Source organism: Nycticebus coucang, chromosome 5, assembly GCF_027406575.1.
Source record: "Nycticebus coucang isolate mNycCou1 chromosome 5, mNycCou1.pri, whole genome shotgun sequence".
NCBI classification, from domain to species: Eukaryota; Metazoa; Chordata; class Mammalia; order Primates; family Lorisidae; genus Nycticebus; species Nycticebus coucang.
Window position 1 is genome coordinate 86,428,209 of NC_069784.1, and position 23,584 is coordinate 86,451,792.

A 23,584-nucleotide genomic window follows, 5' to 3' on the forward strand; every position below is an offset into this window, starting at 1 on the left:
TATCACTTTAACCTCCAAAGAATCTGTTTGATTTAGGTGGAATCAAAGATGTCTAAAACAAGAAAACAACTGAACACTCTATTGATTTTAGAGTACTTACCCTATACTCAAGCACTATTAATTTAGATATATAATACCTACCTTTTTTCCTCAAAAATCCTCTACCAGTTTACATGAGAGAAAGTGGTCAAAAATTCAATTAAAACCTAACCCAAACCTAACTTAATCCTTTGAAGATTATTTAAAATCAAACAATTACAGACACATACTGGTTACTAAGTCTCTGAGGCTCAAAAGTGATTTTTAAGATTAGGGGAAGATATTACTTTTAAAAATAGTATGTCCATGTTGTGGACTTTAACATAGTTTGCAATAAAAATAGATAATAGTAAGTGTCCATCTCCAAAAAGTTATCAGATACAACACACGGATCAAAAATTTCAAGAGATCAATCAGAATTCAGTAGAGTATATTTAACATTTAAATTACACTGAATAAAATTTTATGTTCCAGGATAAACTTCACCATAAAACTAAATACAGTTTCTGACAAAAATTCATAATTATTTGGGGTGAATGTCTCTTTTTTTCTCGAGACAAGGTCTCCTTCTGTTGCCTGAGCTAGAGTACAATGGTGTCATCATAGCTCACAGCAACCTCCAACTTCTGGGTTCAAGTGATCCTACCGCCTCAGTCTCTCGAGTAGCTGGGTCTACAGGTGCATGCCAACATGCCTGGCTAAGTTTTTTCTATTTTTTGTAGAGATGGGGTTGAGCTCACTCTTAATCAGGCTGGTCTCAAACTCCTGAGCTCAGCCAACCTCTCACCTTGGCCTCCCAGAGTGCTAGTACTATAGGCATGAGCCACTGCACCAGGCTCAGATGAATGCCTTGATCTAATTTCATATTTTAGACTTTTTAATTAAAATTTTGATAACCTGCTTTTCCAAGAATATGTAAATTCATGTTTCTCAGAAAAGTTGAATTCAGATTTTTAAAAAATTGTCTACTTTTGGTTTTGTTATATGAATTTGAGTTATTAGACATTAATTTCTGTGAGCTTTACTCTTCCTTTAAGTATAACACAATGTGCCCACTGTACCACACAAAGATTTAGAAATCCAGGACTGCTCTTAGGGGATTGGAAGTTATTAAAAGTACAAATTCCCCAAACATTGTGATCTGTCAATATTTATCCCTGACTTGTAGTGGCAATAACTGTGTTGCCTAAGAAAAGAAAGTAGAATGAACAACTCTGCCCAGTTCAACAACCAACATGACTTCCTTTCGTTCTAAAGATTAGAAGTATAACTGGAAAGGTCAGCAAGATCATGACCTATGGCTGTGAACATTTAATACTTACAGAAAAGTCTAAATCAATGCCCCCAAAGACCCCGTTTTTAAGAGATGTAGTACATGAAAATGAAAACCATTCATCAATATTGAAATGCTAAATCCAAATCATTACTATAGATGTGACATGATACACGCATGTATCACACATGTTGCTGCCTGTAGGGAAAGCATTATAAACATCAGCTGGCTATCACATCTCTCATGGGAGGATCTGTGAGTTAGCATTTCAGGGAGCCTGACTTCAAGCATTCACAACACAGTTCTAGCTGGTTTATGAGAAGAGCCCAGTTGAGCAGCCAACCGTGTTTACAGGTCAGCTCTGCTCCTGGCAAAGTGGGGTGGGCGGGGGCCCATGCTGAGTGGGTGGCGGCATATCAGGCTCCTGTGTCAGCTGCAGGTGCTGAGCCGGATCTGAAGCACTTGCTGCTAAGTGGAGCTCCTCTGTTTGCTCTTGATGGGCGTGGAGATGTTCCAGGGTCTCCTTGGATAGTGTGATTACATGCACTGGCTCTGTCTGTGAGGACTCCATCTGGCTTTCAATCATACTGAGGCTCTGAATGTGTTCTGTTTGCTCCTGCTGAGCTGAAAGAATTAAATTCTGCAATTGCTCTGGCTGCTGTGTGAGCAGGGTGAGATTTGCAGCTTGGTCTGCGGTCATGTTCTGGGAACTCTCTGCAGTGACAATGCTGATTCCTTGGCTAGGACCAGGCACGAAATTGATATTATCTACAGAATCAGTTACAAGAAGCTGAATTTCCTGCTCTCCTGAGGTAGAGAGTTGATATGGCTGTAGCTGAAGAATATTCCTGACCTCTTCAGTATTACTACTGCCAGAAACGCTGCTGCCGTCTGGCACATGTTTCTCTTTGCTGTGGATTTTCAAGTGGGCCTTCAAGTTGTCTAAGCGAGCAAATTGTAAGTTGCACTCAGGACAGGAGAAAGGCTTCTTGCCCGTGTGTAGAATGCAGTGTCTCCTCTTGGAACTGGAGTCAGAGAAGGATTTGCCACATATGCCACATGAGTATGGCTTTTCTCCTCTACAAGAAAATACATATAAGTGGAAATACCTATTTATTACTTCTTGATTATTTAGAGGAACATTAGAATAGAGGAAAATTAACTAGACTACAAGTCATAAGTCACATTTCCATGGATTTCTGATCTTAAAAAAAAAGCGTGGGGGTGGTGCCTGGGGAAGGATGGCAGATGAGGCTGAGCTACGTGTGATAAAATTTTATGGTTCCACAGCATTGTATTTCAGATAAAAGAATAAATATTTAAACTCAATACATCTATAGTTCTTTTGTTTTCTGAGACAGAGTCTCACTTTGTTGCCCCTGATAGAGTGCCATGGCTTCATAGCTCACAGCAACCTCAAACGCTTGAGCTCAAGTGATTCTCTTGCCTCAGCACCCCCCCACCCCCCCACCCCCAAGTAGCTGGGATTACAGGCACCTGCCACAACGCCTGGCTATTTTTAGAGGCAGGGTCTCCCTCTAGCTCAGGGTGGTCTTGAACTTATGAGCTCAGGCGATCCACCCACCTTGGCTTCCCAGAGTGCTGGTTCCTTTTTATTTTGTTTAGTACCCATAGCCAATTTTCACTCTTAATGGTCAAATAAGTATGTATGATTAACATCAATTTAAAAATTTCAGCAGGCCCTAATAATCTGGTGTTAGATGCACTCTTAAGTTCAGCCTTGGAATAATTTGTGTGAACAAAACATTTATCCAAAACAGATTAAATTTAACATTTATTGTCTAATCTTTGACTGAAGATTTAAGCTGTGGACCAGCCCCTGGCCGAGTCAAGTCAATAAATGAAATCAATAATACAGACTTTAACTCGTCACAATTAGTTATTCCTGATTCTTTCATTATTGTAAAGATGAACCAAAATAATAAACTACATGGAAAATTCTATCGGAGGATCAATTTGGAGTATATAGATAACATGTCATCCTATTGAAAGCCCATAAATGAATGAGACCTTTACATGAGAAAAACAGCTGCAAAACCTTACCGATGGATTCTGATATGGGTCTGAAGAGAACTCTTTGCTGTGAAAGACTTGCCACAGATTTCACAAGTAAATGGCTTTTCACCTAGCAAAAAAAAAAAAAAAAAAAAGGAAACCATTTAGAAATACACATTCAAGTAAAACAAAAAGTACTTTACAACTTCATAATTTCAAAAGAACAGGGCAATACCGTACGGTGAATGAATGAGGCACTCTCCAAGTACCTCCTCTGGACCTAAGCACTGTGTGCTAAGTGCCCACGGGATCAGAGAGAGCACAAGGTATGGTTCTTCCCTTAAAAACTGAAATAAGGAGGTAAGTTTTCACACACAGGACACAAAGGCAGGCACCATATTTATCTCTATGCCGCCCCCCCCCCCCATATAATAGCAATTTCTGTTCTCTGGCTCGCTGCTTGGTGAGCTCGTCCCCTTGACCCTAGTGCCTAAAAGGACTCCTGGGCACTAGGGTGATTTCCGTACTACCCACAATTTTGTCTGTCTTCCACATACACCCAGAATCAGACCGCTGCTCAAGGCCTCCAGAGCCGTGCCGGGTCCATGCCACCCCACTGCCGGCCTCCTCTGGGGCCTCTGCTGCCGCTCTGGCTTTCCTGCCACCCAGCGTCAACGCGGCCGACAGAGCCGGGGCTGCTGCCGAGCTGCATCACTTTACGCTTGGACTGCAAGCACTCTAATGGTTTCTCATCCTGTGATAAAAGCTCAGCCTTTAGCCTACAGGGAATCATCCCTATTCCTCACCCCAAACTCCCTGACCTCATTTCAGGGTGTCTCCCAAGGTGCTTCACTTGCCTCATCTCCTTCAGGTTTCTGTTCGCAGTTGCTTGACCGGTAAGACTCCATCACCACTGACAGCACTCGCACTACCCCCGACTGCCCTCAGCACCCCTTATTAGTTAGTTTTTCCACAATGCCATCACCATTTCATACACTGTGTATGCTATTTATTATCCATCGTCCCTTCTGATGTAAGGTGATTTGTAAGTGCGTCCACTCCTAATACCCCAGTGTGGAATGCCATTCCAGAAACTCTGCTGATGTGTGAATTTCACAGGGTGAACTAAGGCCCACACAGGATGTCAGGACTGTGCCAGACCCCACTGCACCTCTCGGACATCAAGAAGTGCTTATTCAGTATTAGTTTGCACAATGCCCCTACAATGACAGGTTGTTCATTTCCTCCAAAAATAAAATTAGCTAGGTGGGGTGATGTGTATTCTAGCCCAGCTAACTGGGAGCCTGAGGAGGGAGCGTCACTTGAGCCCAAGATTTAAAAACCAGCTTAGGGAACACAGCGAGCCCCTGTCTCAAAAAAACCAAATCAACCAAGCAAATAGAATATTAAGTGATCCCATGCAACTGAGGAAATAATTTTTTAAAAAAGCAAACAGCAAAATCCTGCTTATCTAGAGAACAGCTAGGGATAAGTGCAATTTGAAGTGAGCTTCCCTTTCACAGCATCCACTGGAAAATTCAGGCAGGACATTTCTCCAGGCTCCAACTAGGCCGAAGACTCCTGTCTACTTGCCATTCCTGTGTTGACCAGGCCACTGCTATTATCTGTCTATAGCTTTCTGATCTCAGCTGTTTATCTCCAGATTCAGAGACAAAGCACCTGCTATATGCTTGTTATTGTAAAGTTCTTCATGGAAAACACTAACAATATTAATTATTTCATTCAATTCCAGCTGGGTTTACATTTCAGAAAGTCTGTTGGCAAATGTTTTTAAAGGGCAAATGTTTAAAATAATGGAAATTCTTCCCAGGAACAACATTGTGCAGCTGAATCTCTGAAGGACTGAGCAGAAAAGTAAGACAAATTTTTCTAACCAAGCTGAATCTGGGAGAAGTCTTCTTCCTCCTTGGTTTCTGATTTGCTCCCTTGTGTATATAGCTCTACCACCTTCAGTTGAGAGACTCATTCCTTTTTAAGTGCATTCACTTCTGAAACACTAACAGACCATCAAGCAAGGGGAGATTACACAGTAATCAAGTCACATGGGGCTGACCTTGACTGAACTTTGAAATGAGTGCCCCAACAGTACTCAGTGCAGATGGGATGGTGGGTGAGAGTGGAAGCAGGATCTGGCCAGACTGGAGAGAAGCCTGGAGCAGGGCACTAACATTAACAGTATGACTAAGAAGCCGGTGTTGGAATGGCCACATGGTGTGGACGGGGAGACACAAGGACTCACTCTGAGTGGTGGCGCTCCAAGGCCAGGCCACACAGAGCTGTAAAGACTGGACAGGGCCTGTGGAGCCTTTAGCAGAATGATGACATGACAAAAGTACTAAGAAACTAAACCTGGGAGTGATAAGAAGGGTGGGCTGGGGCAGGAGGCAGATGGACAGAAGGCCGAGAAGGTGAGGGGTTAGGGCCTGAGCGGCAGTAGGACCAGGACACTTGTGTTATAGAAGGATTAAATGGTGATAAGAGAACATGAAGGTTGTAGGATAATATTTAGAAATAAACATATCCTCCATCAAGCACACAAGGTAAATTCAGTGTGAGTTTAAAATGACTTGCTTTTCTTCCAGAGGCTTAAGGGACCCGGACCCCCCTGGGCTACACGCAGAGTTGGCTTCCCTGGAGTTATTATATAAGCCATTTCTCTGAAGCTGTACACCCTGTGAAGCCTGAGATCAAAGGGCATGCTACCCTTCCTCAGAGACATGGGCCAGAGGGTTGACGTATGTTAACAACATATTGTCAGAGGTCTATAGGTGCTCTGCCCTGAGAAGACACAGTCACTACTTCATACTGAGTAAACTGAATGAATGCTTGAAGATATTTTTCCATTAACCCTGTTCCCCTGTGGCTACTGTCTTCTTCTTCTTTTTTTTTTATTGTTGGGGATTCATTGAGGGTACAATAAGCCAGGTTACACTGATGGCAATTGTTAGGTAAAGTCCCTCTTGCAATCATGTCTTGCCTCCAAAAAGTGTGACACACACCAAGGGGCTACTTTCTTCTTTATGATTTTGTTTACACCCCTGCCCGGAGATTAGTGTTTAGAAGAAAATGTTTACTGCAAAAGTGATTGTGTTGATGTTGTAACAGGATATTTCCTTTTTAGTTGATTTCAGATAGGTAAATTGAGGTAATGGTGAAAATAACAGATAATAGATTAAGTGTGTACATGACTAGAAAGGTATAAAATCAAACCCCTAAATAAAGATCTTCGCTATATTCCATCTAATTTCATGTAGTCTATTTCTTGACTTAATAATTACAGGAGCAAGTTTACACTCATGGCAAAGCTGCTGTTTGTTCGCGTCTCCGGTCATGCAACAAGGGTGACTAAAGGTCCCATGCCAGGGGACACTGACAGAACGACTGAAGAATCTCCAGGGTGCCCCACCCTCCCTGGGCCCTCCTGACTCTATCGTGATGACTTGTGGATCCCAAAGCCGAGCCAGGTAGTACCAACCACTGGCTGCTTATTGGGCATCACAGCTGGATTTCCCATACCATCAGCTCAGACTTGGAGTATCCTTTTTGGTGAACAGCCCACCCCTGTCCCAGCCAGACAGGGCAGTCACAGCACTGCGTCCAGTTCCCTCTGCCTGCACGTTCAACTGGCCCTTTAGCTCCACACACCTCACTCCTAAGCATCTGCCTCCCACGTGGAACACAGCTTTGTTTTTCTTAAAAAATTACCCAAGGCTCGGCGGCTGTAGCACAGTGGTTACGGCACCAGCAACATACACCAAGGGAGCCGGGTTTGAACCCGGCCCGGGCCTGCTAAACGACGACAATTGCAACAACAACAACAACAACAACAAAATAGCTGGGGGTTGTGGCAGGCACTAGTCCCAGCTACCTGGGAGTCTGAGGCAAGAGAATCACTTAAGCCCAAGAGTTTGAGGTTGCTGTGAACTGTGATGCCACGGCACTCTACCAAGGATGACATGGTGAGACTCTATCTCAAAAATAAATAAATAAATAAATTACCCATGTTCATTGCAAAATAAATCAAATATTGAAAAGTATAAAGAACATAATAATCACCCCAGTCTCCTCCATTGAGATAAACAATTTACGCTGTGATAAACATCTTCACAGATGGGCGGTGCCTGTGGCTCAAGGAGTAGGGCGCCGGCCCCATATACTAGAGGTGGTGGGTTCAAACCCAGCCCTGGCCAAAAACTGCAAATAAATAAATAAAATTAAAAAAAAAAACAACAAAAAACAAAAAACAACATCTTCACAGACAAATCATTTGGTGCCTGTAACATACGAGTACACAGCTTGACACTGTGAGATAACCTGTGCGTCTTGTTTACAAGCCACACCACCATTGTAAAAGGCTGTGTTGTCCACTCTGGGAGGCTGAGGACGACAGACTGCTTGAGCTCAGGAGTTTAAGACCAGCCTGAGCAAGAGTGAGACCTCGTCTTTAAAAAATAGCTGGCATGGGCGGCGCCTGTGGCTCAAGGAGTAGGGTGCCAGTCCCATGTGCCGGAGGTGGCGGGTTCAAACCTAGCCCTGGCCAAAAACAAAACAAAAATAAAATAAAATAAAATAAAAATAAAAAATAGCTGGCAGTTGTGGCTGGTACCTCTAGTCCCAGCTACTCGGGAGGCTGAGGCAAAGGGGATCATTTGAGCCCAAGAATTTGAGCTTGCTGTGAGCTATGATGCCATGGCACTCAACCCCAGGGTGACTGAGTGAGACTCTGTCTCCCTCCACCCCCCACCCAAAAAAGGCTTGTGTTGTGTTCCACTGTGTATAATGCCCAAAATGTACCTATCTATTCCTCACTGGTGGACATTTAGGTAGATTTTAAGCTTATGACATCATAAACAATCCTATTTTTCACAACTGGGCAGTTTACATTTTGATAAATATTACCAAATTTTCCCCCACAAAGTTCCCAAATCATATTCCCACCAGCTGTACATAAAACATAGGCATTTCCTCACATATTTGCTCATCTAATGGGCAACTCCCTCCCACACCTTCCTTTTTCTTCAATGATTCTGTGGTTAATGTAGTGTTAGACCTGTCTACTTATCATTCCTTATACTCTGAGCCATTTCCCTTCCTGTGCTCACACCTCTACTGTGGCTCTTAGCATGCTATGCTGAGATTCTTATCAGACAGCATCTAGACTCTGCAGGGGCAATGATTAGGGGTCCCCAGATCTCAGGAAGATGGGAAAGACCAGCATTAGTGGATGGTCCCAATACACAGTCAAGGAGATTTAGGAAGCTTCATCCAATCCAAAGAAAGCTGTGAGTAAAACTGCAGTTTAATTAACTGTATTATGCTACCAGGCAGGGCCATCTGCAGTGAGTGGGAGCTTGCTGGGTAGAATAGGTGCTTATCTACCACCATCTAGGGGACAGGGATGCTAGAGGGGTGGGGGACTACACTGTAGGGTCAGAGGTCCCTCACCAGGCTTCTCCCTGGCTAATTCCCTTGACTCACCCTAGCTCACCAAGGAATCCTCTGATCATTAACTAGGTATACAGGTACCCTGATATTAGGAAGGGGTTCTGTGGGCAACAGAATGGAGTCATCTGCTGGGGGCAGTGGCTCATGCCTGTAATCCCAGCACTCTGGGAGGCTCCTTTGAGTTCAGGAGTTCAAGATCAGCCTGAGCAAGAGTTAGACCCCATCTCTACTAAAAATTGAAAACCTAGCTGGGTGTTGTGGCAGGTGCTTATAGTCCCAGATACTTGGGAGGCTGAGGCAAGAGGATCACTTGAGCCCAGGAGTTTGAGGTTGCTGTGAGCTGGGACAATGCTACAGCACTCACTCTACCAGGGTGGCAGACTGAGACTGTCTCAAAAAAAAGGAGAAAAGAAAGGAGTAATCTCTTAGTTGAGACATTCTCTGGTTTGTATCAATCTCAGGAGTTTGTCTGGCTTGACTTGGTCCCTGTAGTCTGACCAGCTTCAGATACAGGAATAAGTCGTAAGCACAAGAGCCTACGCCATGGCAACATCACCAGCCCTGCATGTCGACCTGACACCTTGCCTCTGTTGCAATCTCATCCATCTATCTCCCCAACTCAGAATGCCCTCTCAGGGACAGAACACCTGACTTGCCTTCAACTTCTCTTAGCAATTTGGTGCAGGACATCTAACCCAGAGAGTGTGCACACAAAGATCTAAGAGAGGAATGACAGTCTTGGTTTCCAACTAAGAATGGCCCTTCAGGGACAACAGTGCTTCTCCTGCTGGCCCCATTCAATACCCAGGGAGCACGGTACTAGCACATAACGCCTCGCAACACTAGCATCAAGCAGATTCTCCGTGCTGGTGCGAAGGACAGATGGGTCACATTACCTGCCCCTGAAGAGCACCAATTTTTTTTTTTTTTTTTTTGTGAGATGGAGTCTCACTATGTTGCCCTTGGTAGAGTGCCATGGTGTCACAGCTCAGAGCAACCTCTAACTCTTGGGCTTAAGTGATTCTCTTGCCTGAACCTCCCAAATAGCTGGCACTATAAGCACCCACCACAACACCTGGCTATTTTTTTTGTTGTTTTTGTAGTTGTCATTGTTGTTTAGCAAGCCCAGGCTGGGTTCAAATCCGGTGTATGTGGCCAGCGCCCTAACCACTGAACTATGGGCGCCAAGCCCCCTATATTTTTTAAGAATTTGATTTCTTACTTCTAGGCCATGCCGACCACTCTGCAGAGTCCCTTCTATCTCCCTTTTTATCTATCACACATCTTCTTGTCTCCTTTTCTGCTTCTCCTCAAGGTAGACAAGCTGAGAATGGTTCACTGGATCTGTACAGGTAGGACTTCTGTTCCTTTCATTCCACTTCGAGGCCAACTGCTACACACAAAGACCAAAATCCTTACTCCTACTTATGCTCAGGAGGCAAAACCAAAGGCAGGTGCCTCCTCTCCGGCCCTGCTCAGCATGACCAAGCCACCTCTATTCTTCCCCACCCACCACATCCCCAGGAAGCCCCAACGCAACTCCATACACTGTTTACAGGCATGTGTATGTGTCTGTAAACCCAGAGCTCTGCCTGTACCTTTCCCCTTAACTTGAACATCCAAATGCCTACTCCACAAGTGTGCCTGGCACAAAGGCTTGTGCTTATAGTCCCAGCTATATGTTGGAGGCTGAGATGGGAGGATCACACAAAGCTGGAGGGAGCTCTGATTGCACCTGGGAACAGCCACTGCACCGCAGCTTGGGTAATACAGTGAGAGAGACCCTGTGGGGTGGGGGTGGGGAGAAATTAGCTATCCCAGACCCGATGGGTCCAAAATCTAAGTCCTTCCAGTTGCTTCTGCCTCATCCAATCATAAGCAAATCACATCAACTCTTCCTCAGAATATATACAGAACTAGACCACTTGCCACCACTTTCACTGCCACTGTACTGTGCCAACCCCCCAACTATTGCCACAGCTTCTCAATGGGCCTCTGTGTCTCGTCACTGCCTCACCCCACCCCACATGGTAGCTGCAGGGCCTGGCTCCCAGTAACCATTCAATAAACGTGTGTTCAATGAACTAATTAAATTCATAGAACCTCTTAATGATAGTGTCTATAGAAAGACCGTTTGGAGACCATTTTCATAAAATTCATCCCCTATGACACATTTACTAACTTTATTTTTTTAAAAAATGCCCAAATGTCCAAAGCACCATAAACCAATGTGATACAGAATTTTAGCAGACAATTAAATAGAATCATTAAATAATCAATCTGTAATGGAAAGTTATTCTTAAAAAAATCCAACAGGCTTATTTTTAGTATGTGCTCCATACCAGAAGGTGTGAAAAACCCATATTTTTACTTTTCTGACCTTAAATAAAAAAATTTGATCTGCTCTATTTAATCTTGCCTCCTCTTCATCCCTCATGCTGATTTTTCTGGAGGTGGTGATGCTAAAGTTGTAAGTGTTGGTTTTAGGGCAGAAAGCGAAAAAATTCTCAGTATCTATGCTACTTTAGTGTGTGTTTCATTTTGCTTCCTTTTCTAAAAAAATTATCTTTACAGGGTGGCTCCTGTGGCTCAAAGGAGTAGGGCACTGGCCCCATATGCCGGTGGTGGTGGGTTCAAACCCAGCCCCGGCCAAAAATTAAAAAAAAGAAAATTATCTTTACAATTTTCAATGCTACATTAAAAGTGAAGTACAGAACCAGACTCAGACTATTTTGTGGTATAAAATGAATTTTCACATGTGAATAGTGCTCAGTAAGTGATTTCCTTTTGTAGGTTTTGCTAACTTACAAAGGGATGTGATTTTCTCAGACAGTGCTGATAGCATTCTGCCTTGGGCTTTTCAGCAATCTATTTATAAAACCCCATCCAATTTACAATAAACATTCCCAAACACAGGCTGAAGAGGGGACAAGGAGACCTTCTCTCCTTGAGCTCCTGAAAATGTCAGGTGTACTGGGGAGGATGGGTGAGGCGGAGTTTTACCTGTGTGTGTTCGCAGATGTTTCTTTAGCTGAGACACATCCATGAATTTGCGATGGCAGTGGCTGCATTCCGGTAATAAGTGGCCTTGTCGCAACAATAAAAAAAGTGTCAGTGCATGTATGTTCTCCCTGCATTTCTTCAGTGATTTGTGTTAAAGCACCTCCCTGAAAAATAATCACTTTAAATATGGTACTTTAAAAATAAAATGGTTTTACTAATTTAATGACAGTTATTATTTTCCTATGCAACTCAACTCACTCTTCCCCTGAGATCTGGGATCCTTCTAATTCTCTTACCCTTAATCCTTTTCCTTTAAGCACTGGTGTGATTGGTGTGATAAATAATCTCCCAGCCCATGTTCATTTCTTACCAGTTGGCAAAAAAGAAAGACAATGGGGAGAAGCAGTTGGGAGAAAGCCTGGGTTGACAGTCATGGGGTGAGGATGCCTCTGTCCAGGCACCACTAATAACCAGTCAATTGAAGCCCACTCCTTGGACAAGTGGCATTTTGGAAAGATACCAACTCTGTCGGGATTCAGTGTGAGGCATCAGAAGTTAAATAATTCATAGGTAGCACAGAATACCACAAGAACATCTCATTTAGATCGCTATCTAAGACTCTTTCCTAAATACCCATTTATCATCTACAATATGAACCTAATGTTTCAGAAACAATTTGTATTTGTATTTCTTCCCCATCAATCTAAATTTTCTTCCACTTTATTTTACCTGTATGAACTCGGTAATGGCTCTTTAGTTGTTTTTTCTGGCTGAAGTATTTTCCACATTGATCACAGGTAAAAGACTTCTGTCCTGCCAAAAAAACCACAACACTAAAACATGCAAAAAACCCTTAAAGAGAGTACTTGCTAATAAGGTAAATATCGCAGTGGGCCCAGGTCCTCATTTTCTACAAAAGATACAAGTGACTTGTCTGCAAACCCCAAAGCCTTCATAGTCTACTGCAGAAACATAAATGTGCAAAGGTTGTAAAGGCAACAGGGAGTGGCGGGAATTGGGGCAGAATTAGAGAATTTAAGTTATCCCCAAAGGTACTCAAAGTAAAAGAATTCTAAACTCTGGTGGTTTAAAAAAACATGTTTGCACACTGAACTCCCAGAAGCCAGATTATAAGCTCCAGTTTAAGAAGCAGTGCTGTGCAGACCTCTAAACTACACTCTGACAGGTGTATAATTCTGTCTTTCAATAACCTCACGTGGGAATGAAATGAGGCTGGGAATGAAATGAGGTCTTGGTAATGTCCACCCCAGGTCATGGGAATCTGGTGGCAGTTGGCCCTCTGGTGCAAGCCGGCTACCTGAGTGCAGACTCATGTGCTCCAGCAGAGAATGCTTGGTGGCCAGAGCCTTGCTGCACACAGTACAGGTGTACGGCCGCTCGCCTGTGTGCATCCTCGTGTGGATCTGGAGGGAGTGCTTCTGGGCAAAGCCTTTTCCACACTCGTTACATTTGAAAGGTCGCTCCCCTGAAATAAGAGCCCCAGAAGCACAGTGTAAGCAAGAATCTGTACATCTTTCTGTTCCTTTCCAAATTAAATAAAGGTATTTCTCTTAAAAGGTACACATCCAAAAGGCCAATGAACTTATGAGACAATAATCAGCAATAAAATTTTAAGTTAAAAAGTTAAGAGGATCGGTCAGGAGGTTCAACATCCAAACAGCAGTTCTGGAAAGAGTGAGCTGAGAAAACAGAGGGGAGGCAATCATCTCTGAAACATTTCAAGCAAATTTTCTGGAACTGAAAGATAACTTCCAAACTATATTAATCTACCTGGTAGCTACCCAAATGGAAGAAAACAGATTCACACTAAAGTGACTACAAAATTTCAGAATACAAATGCTCCTCGATTTAAGTTGGAGTGATAACTTGACAAACTCATCATAATTTGAAAATATTTAAGTCAAAAAGTGCACCTAATCCACTACTTATGGGTTAAGCAGGCTGTTAACCTTTGTGGTTGACCTGCAGATGCTGCTCACTGCTGCCCCCTAGCACTGCAGGAAAGCATCATACCATATCATTCCCAAGTACTAGCTGGGGAAAAGATCAAAACCCAAAATTTGAAGTGTAGTTTCTAGTGAATATACGTATATCACTTTTGCACCATTGGAAAGTTGAAAAATTGTAAGTTGAACTATTGTGAGTAGGGGACCATCTGTACTGGGGGCAAATGGGAAGAGCCTCCATGCTGTTTTATTCTTAAGTCTTGTAGAACGCTTTAACTTTAACCTATGTGCATATGAATCTTTGACAAAAATAACCAAAGTACAACCTATTACAGCTCAAATATTCCTCAAGTATCTACTTTGTTCTAAGTAACAGAATTCAGGGTTTTCAACTTATCTGTAGGTAAAATCTCTGGGGAGCTTTCAAAAGTACCAAGGCTTTAGACCAAGTGATTTTCAACCAGTGTGCCACAAAAATTTTTAAAAGATCATTAATTATTTTCAAAAGACATTCAAAGTACAGTAAATATATTCTTTTCTTTACTCCTTTTTTTTTTTTTTATCAACACAATTTCAGTGTGCCATGGAAGTTTAACTACAGGTTCAAGTGTGTCACAGGACAAAAAGGGTTGAAAAATACTGCTGTAGACAATTACATCAGAAGTTCTGGGGTGGGGCCTCTGAAATGGTAGTTTTGGAAGGTCCCCAGGCGATTCTAACCTGCAAGTTGAGAACTGCAGCAACAGATGGTTCAGGATGACAAGGGAAGATTTAAGCACCAGTCCCTACACTTGACTTTACAATTAAGCTGAGAGATACTACAAGTGACAACCATAACCTGATCTAAAACACAGTGACTTAAGCATCCAAGAGACGCAGAGCAGGAAGGGATGTCTGGTTAGGACTGCGCTGTCCAATCTGGTAGCCACTATCCATATGTAGTCATTCAAATTTAAATTAACTAAAATTTAAATTCAGTTTCTCAATTACACTAGCCACAATTCAAGTGCTCAAAATCCATACCTGGAAAACACAGCTATGGAATATTTCCAAGATCACAGAGAGGTCTATCTGCCTGGATGGGGCTAAGGGGACCAAAAAGGGAGAAAGAATTTACACTTAGATGGTTGAGTAAGAAAGCTGTCCACACAGACCTGGGCAAAAGCACGGCTACAGTCAAGATAAGGAATGTTCAAGAATCAGAAAGCAGAACAAATGGGGTTGCTTTTTGATACCTGGACATGAAAGCCTTGAACCAACAATTCCAAGTAAGAGGTGTACTGGAATCTGGCCACCTAGGTTCAAATCCCAGTTTTGTCCCTATAAATGGGTGACCCATTTAAATTCTTTAGAACTTGGTCTCGTCATCTGTACCCTGAGGATATTATGAGTGGTTGTGAAAATTAAAGGCCTTATTACAAAACCTGTCACGTATAAGTTGCACAATAAAGTAAAGCTATTCTTATCATTACTACTCCAAATTCTGAAACACAGTGCAATTAACCTTTGAAAGACAACTACCTGTGTGGCTTCTCTGGTGGATTGCTAGAAAATGATTGTACTTAAAGACCTTGCCACAGTCTTTACAACGGGCCTCAGGGCCACCAGAGCGCTTTCTCTTCCCACAAATTCTCTTGGCTGAACCCTGGTCATCTTCATCCCCTACAAGTTTATAATCTTTAAGTTTGACTGATCTCCAAATCCTCCTTTTGCTGTGCCGACTCTGGTTGTCCTGTCCATTCTGGGTCTTGGGATCACAGTTCTCATCTTTTTCAGTTGACATTTCCTCCACTCTACCTGGCTCACAAACAGGCTCAGATTCATCCTCTTCTTTTATCAGAATCTGTTCATTCAGTATACCATTGTCTCCTTTAACCACAAAGTTTTGTCTGTTCTGAACTGAATTGTTCACTCTTAGCTGTATTTCTTCCTCTGCAGCCAGTTCTGATTTCTCCTCCTGCAAACTGTTCACTTTTTTTGGTCTTCCCCGTTTCCGCTTTGGAGGATCATTTTTTTTATTAGAAATAACAACCACTGGACTCCCAGTGTTCAAAGTTGTTGGCTTTGGGGATCCATGATTATTTTGGAAGTCTGTGTAAGCCTTTACCAGGTCATAGACTTTTAAGAATTGAGCAGTTGCCAGGATTTGTTCTGTGCTTTTCTCACTGGTGTGGAGATAACCTGTGTAAATAAATTCTAGCAGGATACCAAAAGTGTCTGCAACCATGCCTTCCAACATATAAATGGACTGGCCAATCTCCCCCTCTTCTGCAAACATCATGGAGAAGTATTCACTACTGGCAGCAAGTAAGGCTTTGTGGGCTCGGAAATGCACATTCTCCACGATTAAAGTAATGTCACATAGGAAGCCTTTCTTTCTCTGATCCTCAAAACTGGCCAGGACAGTGTTACTGTGAGAGTCTGAGTGTACAACAAGCTGCTCAGAAGATGCTGGTGATGCTTCAGCCATTTTCTTTAGAAGCCAAGAAGGCTTAAATCTGAAATAAGAAAAAAATATAGAGAGAGGAGAAAACATTGTCTAAAAAGTTAATCTCAGCCCACATGAACCTACTATTCACGTCACACAGTTAACTGAATTTTACCTTAAAAAAAAAAAAATCTATTTTAAAGAGTAGTTCTGAGCTCTCATTCCTGTCACACTGCTACCTAGATGGGTGACTTTCCATTATCCACATAACTGTTGCTGGACCAAGGAGTCAGTCTGCCTGTCACCCAAGCCAATCAACGGTGAAGCAGATAAGAGATCAACTACTTCACTTTGACAGAACAGCCAGCAACTCTGGAGAGAAGCGAGGACACCTCCTCAAAGAACTGCTTTGCTCTGTTTCCCTTTGTTATTTTTATACCCTCACAGTGAAAGCAAACATCAGCCATGTTATTAACCATCACAGTATGCATTAAACAGAGGTCCCCATCATAGGTTACAAAATATTCTCCTAATCTTCAAAGCATTCCTACTCTAGACTAAATTCACCCTTAGTGACTATTTTACCAAGTGTACGAAATGCACTGGGTCCCTGACTGGCACTATGGTCCTCAGAGCATCCGTCTCTTAGCTTTATCCATGACAGAAGTCCTTAGAAGTGAATAAACAACTCCAGATGACAGTACATGGGTTCATCCTGGCCCTGCCAAGGCCTGTCCAGCAGCACTCTACCAGTAATGGTTACTTGGATAATAGTGGCCACCATCGTATCTATGAGATTTACCTTAGATTTGTAAGGTAATTTTCAGGGTGCTGTTGTGGTTTTTGTAAACTGTCATGGTGTTGATGGGTATGATCTCATATCTCGTATCTATGAGATTTGTCTTAGATTTGTAAGGCAATTTTCAGGTGTTGTCGTGATACTTGTAAACTGTTATGGCACTGATGGGTATGATCTTTATTATGTTAACAAGGGTAGTTTATTTTGGGACATTGTTACCTTAACTATGTGTCCTAAAGACCTTCTATTGTAGACCAAACATCTGGTTAGTCCTTGGGGACTACCTCAACAAGTCATTTGTTCTCCCTTGGCAGCCCCCTCCTTGGGGTCTCTTTTTTTTTTTTTCCTTTGGAGACAGAGCCTCATTTTGTTGCCCTCAGTAGAGTGCCCTGGCATTATAGCTCACAGCAACCTCAAACTCTTGGGCTCAAGAGATCCTCTTGCCTCAGCCTCCCAAGTAGCTGGGACTTTAGGCACCTACCACAACACTCAGCTATTTTTTTTTTTTTTTTTTAAGAGAAGGGGGTGGAAGGTGGGTGGGGGGTGGGGGGTGGTGGTATCTTGAATTCCTAAGCTCAAGCAATCTACCTGCCTCAGCCTCCCAAATGCTAGAATTACTGGAACCAGCCTACCTCCCTAGGGTCTTAATCAGGCTGTTTTCAGAACAACTCATATTAGTATGACATATGACCACATCTGCCTATCCATGTCAGAAAGTTCCTGGGGTACTGATTAGCTTGTCTTAAAACAGCCCACTTGTAAGCTCTCAATGGGCCTCATTTCCATGAAAACTCAGGTGCACCCAACTAAAGCCAGTCTAAAATAGCCAAAATAATCTAACGATATCTGCTACCCACCCTATTCATGTCTAACTGCTTACTCTAACATTTCCCATCTGATTTGCAGAGGCCAATTTTGGGGAAATGGCTGCTAACCATTCTGACTGTTTCCAGCTGAATTGTGGGCTCTGCAATCAGCTCTGTCAGGGCAGAAGTAGATGTCCGTCCAGAGGATTGTGGTAAAGGGGGTGCAGTTGCTCATAAGCATGGTCGTTTTCATGCAGATGGGTGTCTGGTTGTTGTTGCTGTAGATGTCAATACAGGGTGGTGATCAGCATCTCTAAGCAGAAAGCCTCTAAATGGGAAGAAATAAATTTTGTTTTGCAGTTGAAAATACAGAGTCTGAAAATTAGAATTAGTTGATAGCTGGTGCTCCTCCCCTGACCACCTTCTAGTAAAAATGGAAGGGAAGAAATCAAGTCTTGGAATACAACGTAAATCAAAAGAAGCCATTTGGTAAGAATATGTCTAGCTAGTGTAGAGCCAGACGCAGTAGTGCCAATTAAGAAAGAAAAGTGGCTGGTGTTTCAAAAAGTAAAGAGGACCCTTTTTTCTCTTCAGTTTCAAATGAGTAATTGACCTTGGGTTTTCTGCTGAGTGCTGGTATGTTATCTTGAGATACCTATAAACTTAGCAACCAGTTACAAACTTTGCATTTTAACTCTACAGTGGCAGACTGATCCCTTGAGTTCTGAACTTTTAATGCATTTACTCATTAGTTTATTTATTTATTTTTTTAATTAATTTTTTTTTTTTTTTGTAGAGACAGAGTCTCGCCTAACCACCCTCGGTAGAGTGCCATGACATCACAGGACTCACAGCAACCTCCAGCTCTTGGGCTTCCGCGATTCTCCTGCCTCAGCCTCCCGAGCAGCTGGGACTACAGGCGCCCGCCACAACGCCCAGCTGTTTTTTGGTTGCAGTTTGGCCGGGGCTGGGTTTGAACCCGCCACCCTCGGTATATGGGGCCGGCGCCCTACTCACTGAGCCACAGGCGCCACCCTACTCATTAGTTTAAAGACATGTATAAGAACAGAAATCCAAGAAGCTTCAAATGTAAAACTTATAAACTGAGAACAGAAAACTCTTGTTTTACCTAGAGATGCCCCTTTCATTATAACCAACTTAATTACATGCCAAATTCTTTTAAAATCATTTCATGAGCTTTCATGACTTACACAACCATTTTTTGATGTGTTTAAGCCTAGTTTTTGTCCTATTTTTTTTCTTAGATTACCAGTTGTTTAAGAACAAAAATATTTACACAAGTTTCTTTCTTACATAAAATTATTTTCTTTCTTTTTATCTTTCCTTACCAGAAACACATTTTCATGTCCATGTCTTTTTTTCCACATCTCTCTCTCCTCTACTTACCGGTTCTTTCTTCTTCTTCTTTTTTTTTTTTTTTTTGAGACAGAGTCTCACTCTGTTGCCCCAGGCTAGAATGCAATGGCACTGGCCTAGTTCACAGCAACCTCAAACTCCTGGGTTCAAGTGATCTTCTGGCCTCAGCCTCATGAGTAGCTGGGACTACAGGTGTGCATTACCAAACCTGGCTAGTTTTTCTATTTTTAGTAGAACTCATGAACTCAAGCAATCCACCCACCTCAGCCTCCCAGAGTGCTATAATTACAGGTGCGAGCCATGGCATCTGGCCAGTTCTTTCTACTTTAACTCTAATCCTAGAAAAAAGAAACAAGAAGGTTGTATACGAAGTCTGTGTACAGTTAAGCTTCTCTAAGAGTGTGAGAAAGGAAGCCTGTGGTGTTAAAGGAATTAGGTATTCAACTTAACCTAGAGATTTTGTTCAAACAGTGGGTGCATGATCTCCCAGCTGGCAGAGAAGCTGTGGAATACACATGGGGGATGTACTTTACCTTCTACTCTGAAGATGGAGATAGGAGAGGGCAAGAGAGGTAGGTCCCTCAAATCCAGGGAGAGTAGAGGAAGTAGTTCCAGTATTATTAAAATTAGTTTGTTTACCTGTAACAGAGAGAGTTACCCAAGACTCAGCCATCCCCGTGTCATGAAGCTGAGCTTGTTCTGAGCCTGGGGTCTTTCCATCAGACTAAAGTAGTCCTAGAGGGTCCATGGGTATGGAGGATGCTAGCTCAGGGGAGCTCTGCCATTCTGGCATGAGCTTTGGTCCCTGGGGCATTTCTCTTCACAAAGACCAGTTGGCTGCAGAGTAAGCAGGGTACAGTCCCCAAAGCAGGGCGTACTCTTGATGTCTTCTTGCCTGGGTCTCCAGAGTACCTCTGTCCCTAAAAATTGCTACCATAGTGTCAGCAACCATTTGAAAAGGTATGTTCTGCTCTTGGGGCCTGCTGCTGGCCCGTCTCTTCTCCCGCTTTTCTTTGTCTCCATCCAGTTATCAAAGACCATTGAAGACCAAGTTTAAAATTCCACTTGTAAAGTCTGAAGCTCCTTTACAAGCTCTTGGAGTTTATGTTAAATATCAGGAGCCAACTAGGAGAAGAAGTGTACTGTCAAGGTAGATTGTCCCTCTCTAATGTCGGGATCTGAACTGGGAAGGAGGGAGTCAAAAGAGACACTTTTTCTGGAAACTGAAGACAACTAAAGCAGGCAGAGTGCAGATCAGAAAGTGCAGCAAGCTGGGTGCCAGCCCCATATACCAGAGGCAGCAGGTTTAAACCCGGCCCCGGGCCAAAAACTGCAAAAAAAAAAAAAAGTGCAACAAGTTTAAACCTCAAATTTAAAGTAAAAAGAAAGCATCGAAAATAATGCTTTTCATTATTTCATCATTGTGGCTGGCTCCCTGGCTAAACAGAGTTCCTTCATAGGTTTTAGATAGAGATACCACCTCCAGGTCCCCTTCTCTTCGGTAAGGAGGGGTTGACTCTCTCTGCTCCCCTTTTGAAGCTGACAGAAGCATGGGGGTATTCATTCATCTTGCTTACCAGCTTACAGCAATCATCCTCACCCTGAACCTTTTTCTTCTGACAAAGGAAAGGATGACTTTTCCTTCTCCGTTCTCTGAACCATTAGAATATTCCCTTCTTCTCTCTGTATTATGTAAAGACATAAATAGCTATACATATGGAATTTCATCTTATTTTTTTGATATTTGACAAAACAAATTCAAGCTGTAAAATAGCATGATATTCAAAGGCCATCTTTCCTCAGAGCCCAAAACATACCTGTGCCAAACAGCGTTACAGTAGAACACGAATTTCTTTTTATTCAGAGAGTAATACCCAAGTGGCACAATCAGACAGGATTCACCCCAACAGGTTTCCCTCCTGGCGTATACACACACAGAGACAAAATATCAGGTGTATACACAGATACCAAGTGTATACACAGACACAGAAACAGAAGGTGCACTTCTGTTTAGTAGGTACACTGCTAATCAGTGTACCTACAACTAGGGGTGTACCCCAAGGTACATACACAGACCAGATAACAGGCGCGTACATAAGCAGAGACAAGGGAGTGCACTTGAAATCAAAACCAGAGTGCCCTCCCAAACAAATGTGTGCACAGCCAGAAACAGGTGGTACACTCGAAATCACAGGTGTGTACACAAACAGAAATAAAAGCTTGAACATAGAGATCTTGTCCTATTTCCCTGATCTTTAAAAAAATAGCTCTAACTATAGAATAGTAATTTAAGGATCCATTTAATGGACATTTTTCATCATCATCATCATCATCATCAAGATTGCACAAAGGCCAGGCCAGGCATCAAGGCTGTTACAGTAAAATCTCATCTTTCTCTTAATCATAGGTGGGTACCCATAAGATGGCCAATCAGATAGGATATGACCTAATGGGATATGGGAACATTTAACTGAACCCCCATGACTGGGCTTCACAGAAATTAGACACCTAGGCAACCAGATGGAGTGACTTAGCCCATGTGCACCTGAATAAAGTGAAATAATCTCTTTATAGATGTGAGGTGACAATAAGAGGAGGACCCTACACTACCTAGTCCCAGAAAAAAGTATTTCGGCTCTAGGAGCAGCAGGGAGGTACATCCAGGTCTCACCTGTCTCACCAGGGCCCTAGGTGAATTTGTACTCAACAAGCCGCTCAGCCAATGGTTTCTTCCTGGGCAACAAAGTATGTCCCTAGACTAAGGAGTCTGTCTGCCTGTCACTCAAACCAATCAACAGTGAAAGAGATGAGAGATCAACAACTTCACTTTGACAGAAGAGCCAGCAATTCCGGAAAGCAGTGAGGACACCTCCAGTGAAAGCAAGCATCAGCAACGTTATTAACCACTCCGTACACACTTAGTGTATGGAATGCATTGGGTCCTTGACTGGCACCATGGTCCTTAGAGAATCCGATTCTTAGCTTTATCCATGACAGAAGGCCTTGCAAGTGAATAAACTCCAGATGGCTAACTCATACTGGCCCTGCCAAGGCCTGTCCAGCAGCACCCTGCCAGTAATGGTTATTTAAGAATAACAGCAGCCGCCATCATAACTTCTCAGAGTCTGTTTTCTCCTCTAAAAGAAAGGAATGGGATCAACCATCCCTTAACCCTTCCCAGCACTAACTTTCCAAGGCTGCACAAATACTGCAGGAAGAACTACGCTGCTTCCATTTTACACGTTATTAACCATTTCGTCTGTGAGAACAAATATTGAAAAAGGTGCAGAGAAATTTACACGTGCAAAGTGAATTTGGGGTAGCTGCAATGAAACAATACTAATGTAAGTCGTAAGCGGACTCGCTTTGGAAGGGTGGCGTGGAGCTACCAGTTTGGCTCCAGTCGCGTGGAGTCCCCAGAGCCCCGGGCCACCAGAGCAAGAAGGGGCGGCGAGGAAGAAGCCCCCGAACCCGGGGCTCAGGACTCCCAAGCCCGCTGATGGGCATATGGCCCGGGAGGCGTGGACGCAGCCGGAGGTCTCGAGCCCACTGATTGCAGGGGCGCGGCGGACCTACCTCTCAGGTGGCGCCCAGCGGGGTTCGGGTCGCAGCCCGCCCACCCGGAAGCCTGGCAGATGTCCCAGTGCCAGGCCAGCGTTAGTCTTCCGCTCCGCCTGGGCTTCCTCCCAGGGCTGCAGCCGCCAACCCGGAAGCGCAGCGGCTGACCCCAGACCACGTGGCACGCGGACTCGTCTAAGTCAGCCGGAGCTGCGCGTGGGGCGGGGCTCGTGGGGCGTACAGGCGGGGCCCCGGGGATTGTGGGCGGGGATGGACGGGGCTGGGCGGGGCTGGACAGGGCTGGGCGGGGCGCGGCGCCTGGGGCACGCTGCACGGCTGGGAAAGCCTAGGCAGGTGTGTTCTTTGCGTTAAACTGGGGACAAGAGACAGGAACGACGTTGAAACTTTGCATTTGGGGAAGCTTCATTTTGTATTCAGCAGTAACTTCTCACCGACACCTTAATCAATTTTTTCTCTTCCCAGACGCCAGTGTGGCATTAAGTTCTTGAATGTACGGTGAAAGAATGAAATCCTCTGGGCGTTATTGCCATTATTATCTAATGCTAATAATAATATTTTCACAGCTGCCGCCTTTTCCTGCCCCCTTTCTTTTTTTTTTTCAAATTTTCCCAATTTTATTCAGACTATAAACCTTTGAATCGAAAAAAATTCAATAAACCCCAAACAGAATAAACAAAGTTCCAAACCATATAAAACCAATCACTATATTATTTAGGAATCAATACATATATGATAAGAATAAATAGCCCTGGCAAGATTAATCAAAATTCAGGATAGCAGTTAACTCTGGAAAGCAAATGGGACAACTCAAAGGCTTTAATTGTATTAGCA

General features: G+C 43.3%; 1 protein-coding gene across 10 annotated transcripts; it reads right to left on the minus strand.

Moving 5' to 3' along the window:
* Positions 1 to 452: 452 nt before the first annotated feature.
* ZBTB24 (zinc finger and BTB domain containing 24) lies at positions 453 to 22,858 on the minus strand. Of its 10 annotated transcripts, none has more exons than XM_053590393.1 (11): positions 22,751 to 22,849; positions 20,752 to 20,857; positions 19,708 to 19,813; positions 19,437 to 19,512; positions 17,927 to 18,075; positions 15,286 to 16,262; positions 13,116 to 13,283; positions 12,527 to 12,610; positions 11,798 to 11,881; positions 3,377 to 3,458; positions 453 to 2,391 (listed from the first exon to the last, which is right to left on the minus strand). In XM_053590393.1, the coding sequence occupies exons 6-11, from the start codon at positions 16,232 to 16,234 to the stop codon at positions 1,668 to 1,670; spliced, it is 2,091 nt and encodes a 696-aa protein (XP_053446368.1). In that variant the 5' UTR covers positions 16,235 to 16,262; positions 17,927 to 18,075; positions 19,437 to 19,512; positions 19,708 to 19,813; positions 20,752 to 20,857; positions 22,751 to 22,849; the 3' UTR covers positions 453 to 1,667. The 10 variants fall into 10 exon arrangements, with proteins under 10 accessions (XP_053446368.1, XP_053446360.1, XP_053446362.1 ...); XM_053590385.1 differs by having other exon boundaries at positions 17,927 to 18,125; XM_053590387.1 differs by lacking the exon at positions 22,751 to 22,849 and adding an exon at positions 20,992 to 21,855 and having other exon boundaries at positions 17,927 to 18,125.
* Positions 22,859 to 23,584: the final 726 nt, after the last annotated feature.

Coding starts and splice junctions, on each gene's coding strand:
- ZBTB24 (XM_053590386.1), bottom strand. CDS start 16,234: ATGGCTGAAGCATCACCAGCATCTTCTGAGCAGCTTGTTGTACACTCA. Junction 13,284..15,285: donor CCACCAGAGAAGCCACACAG/GTAGTTGTCTTT, acceptor CTCTTATTTCAG/GGGAGCGACCTTTCAAATGT. Junction 2,392..3,376: donor ACCCATATCAGAATCCATCG/GTAAGGTTTTGC, acceptor ATTTTCTTGTAG/AGGAGAAAAGCCATACTCAT.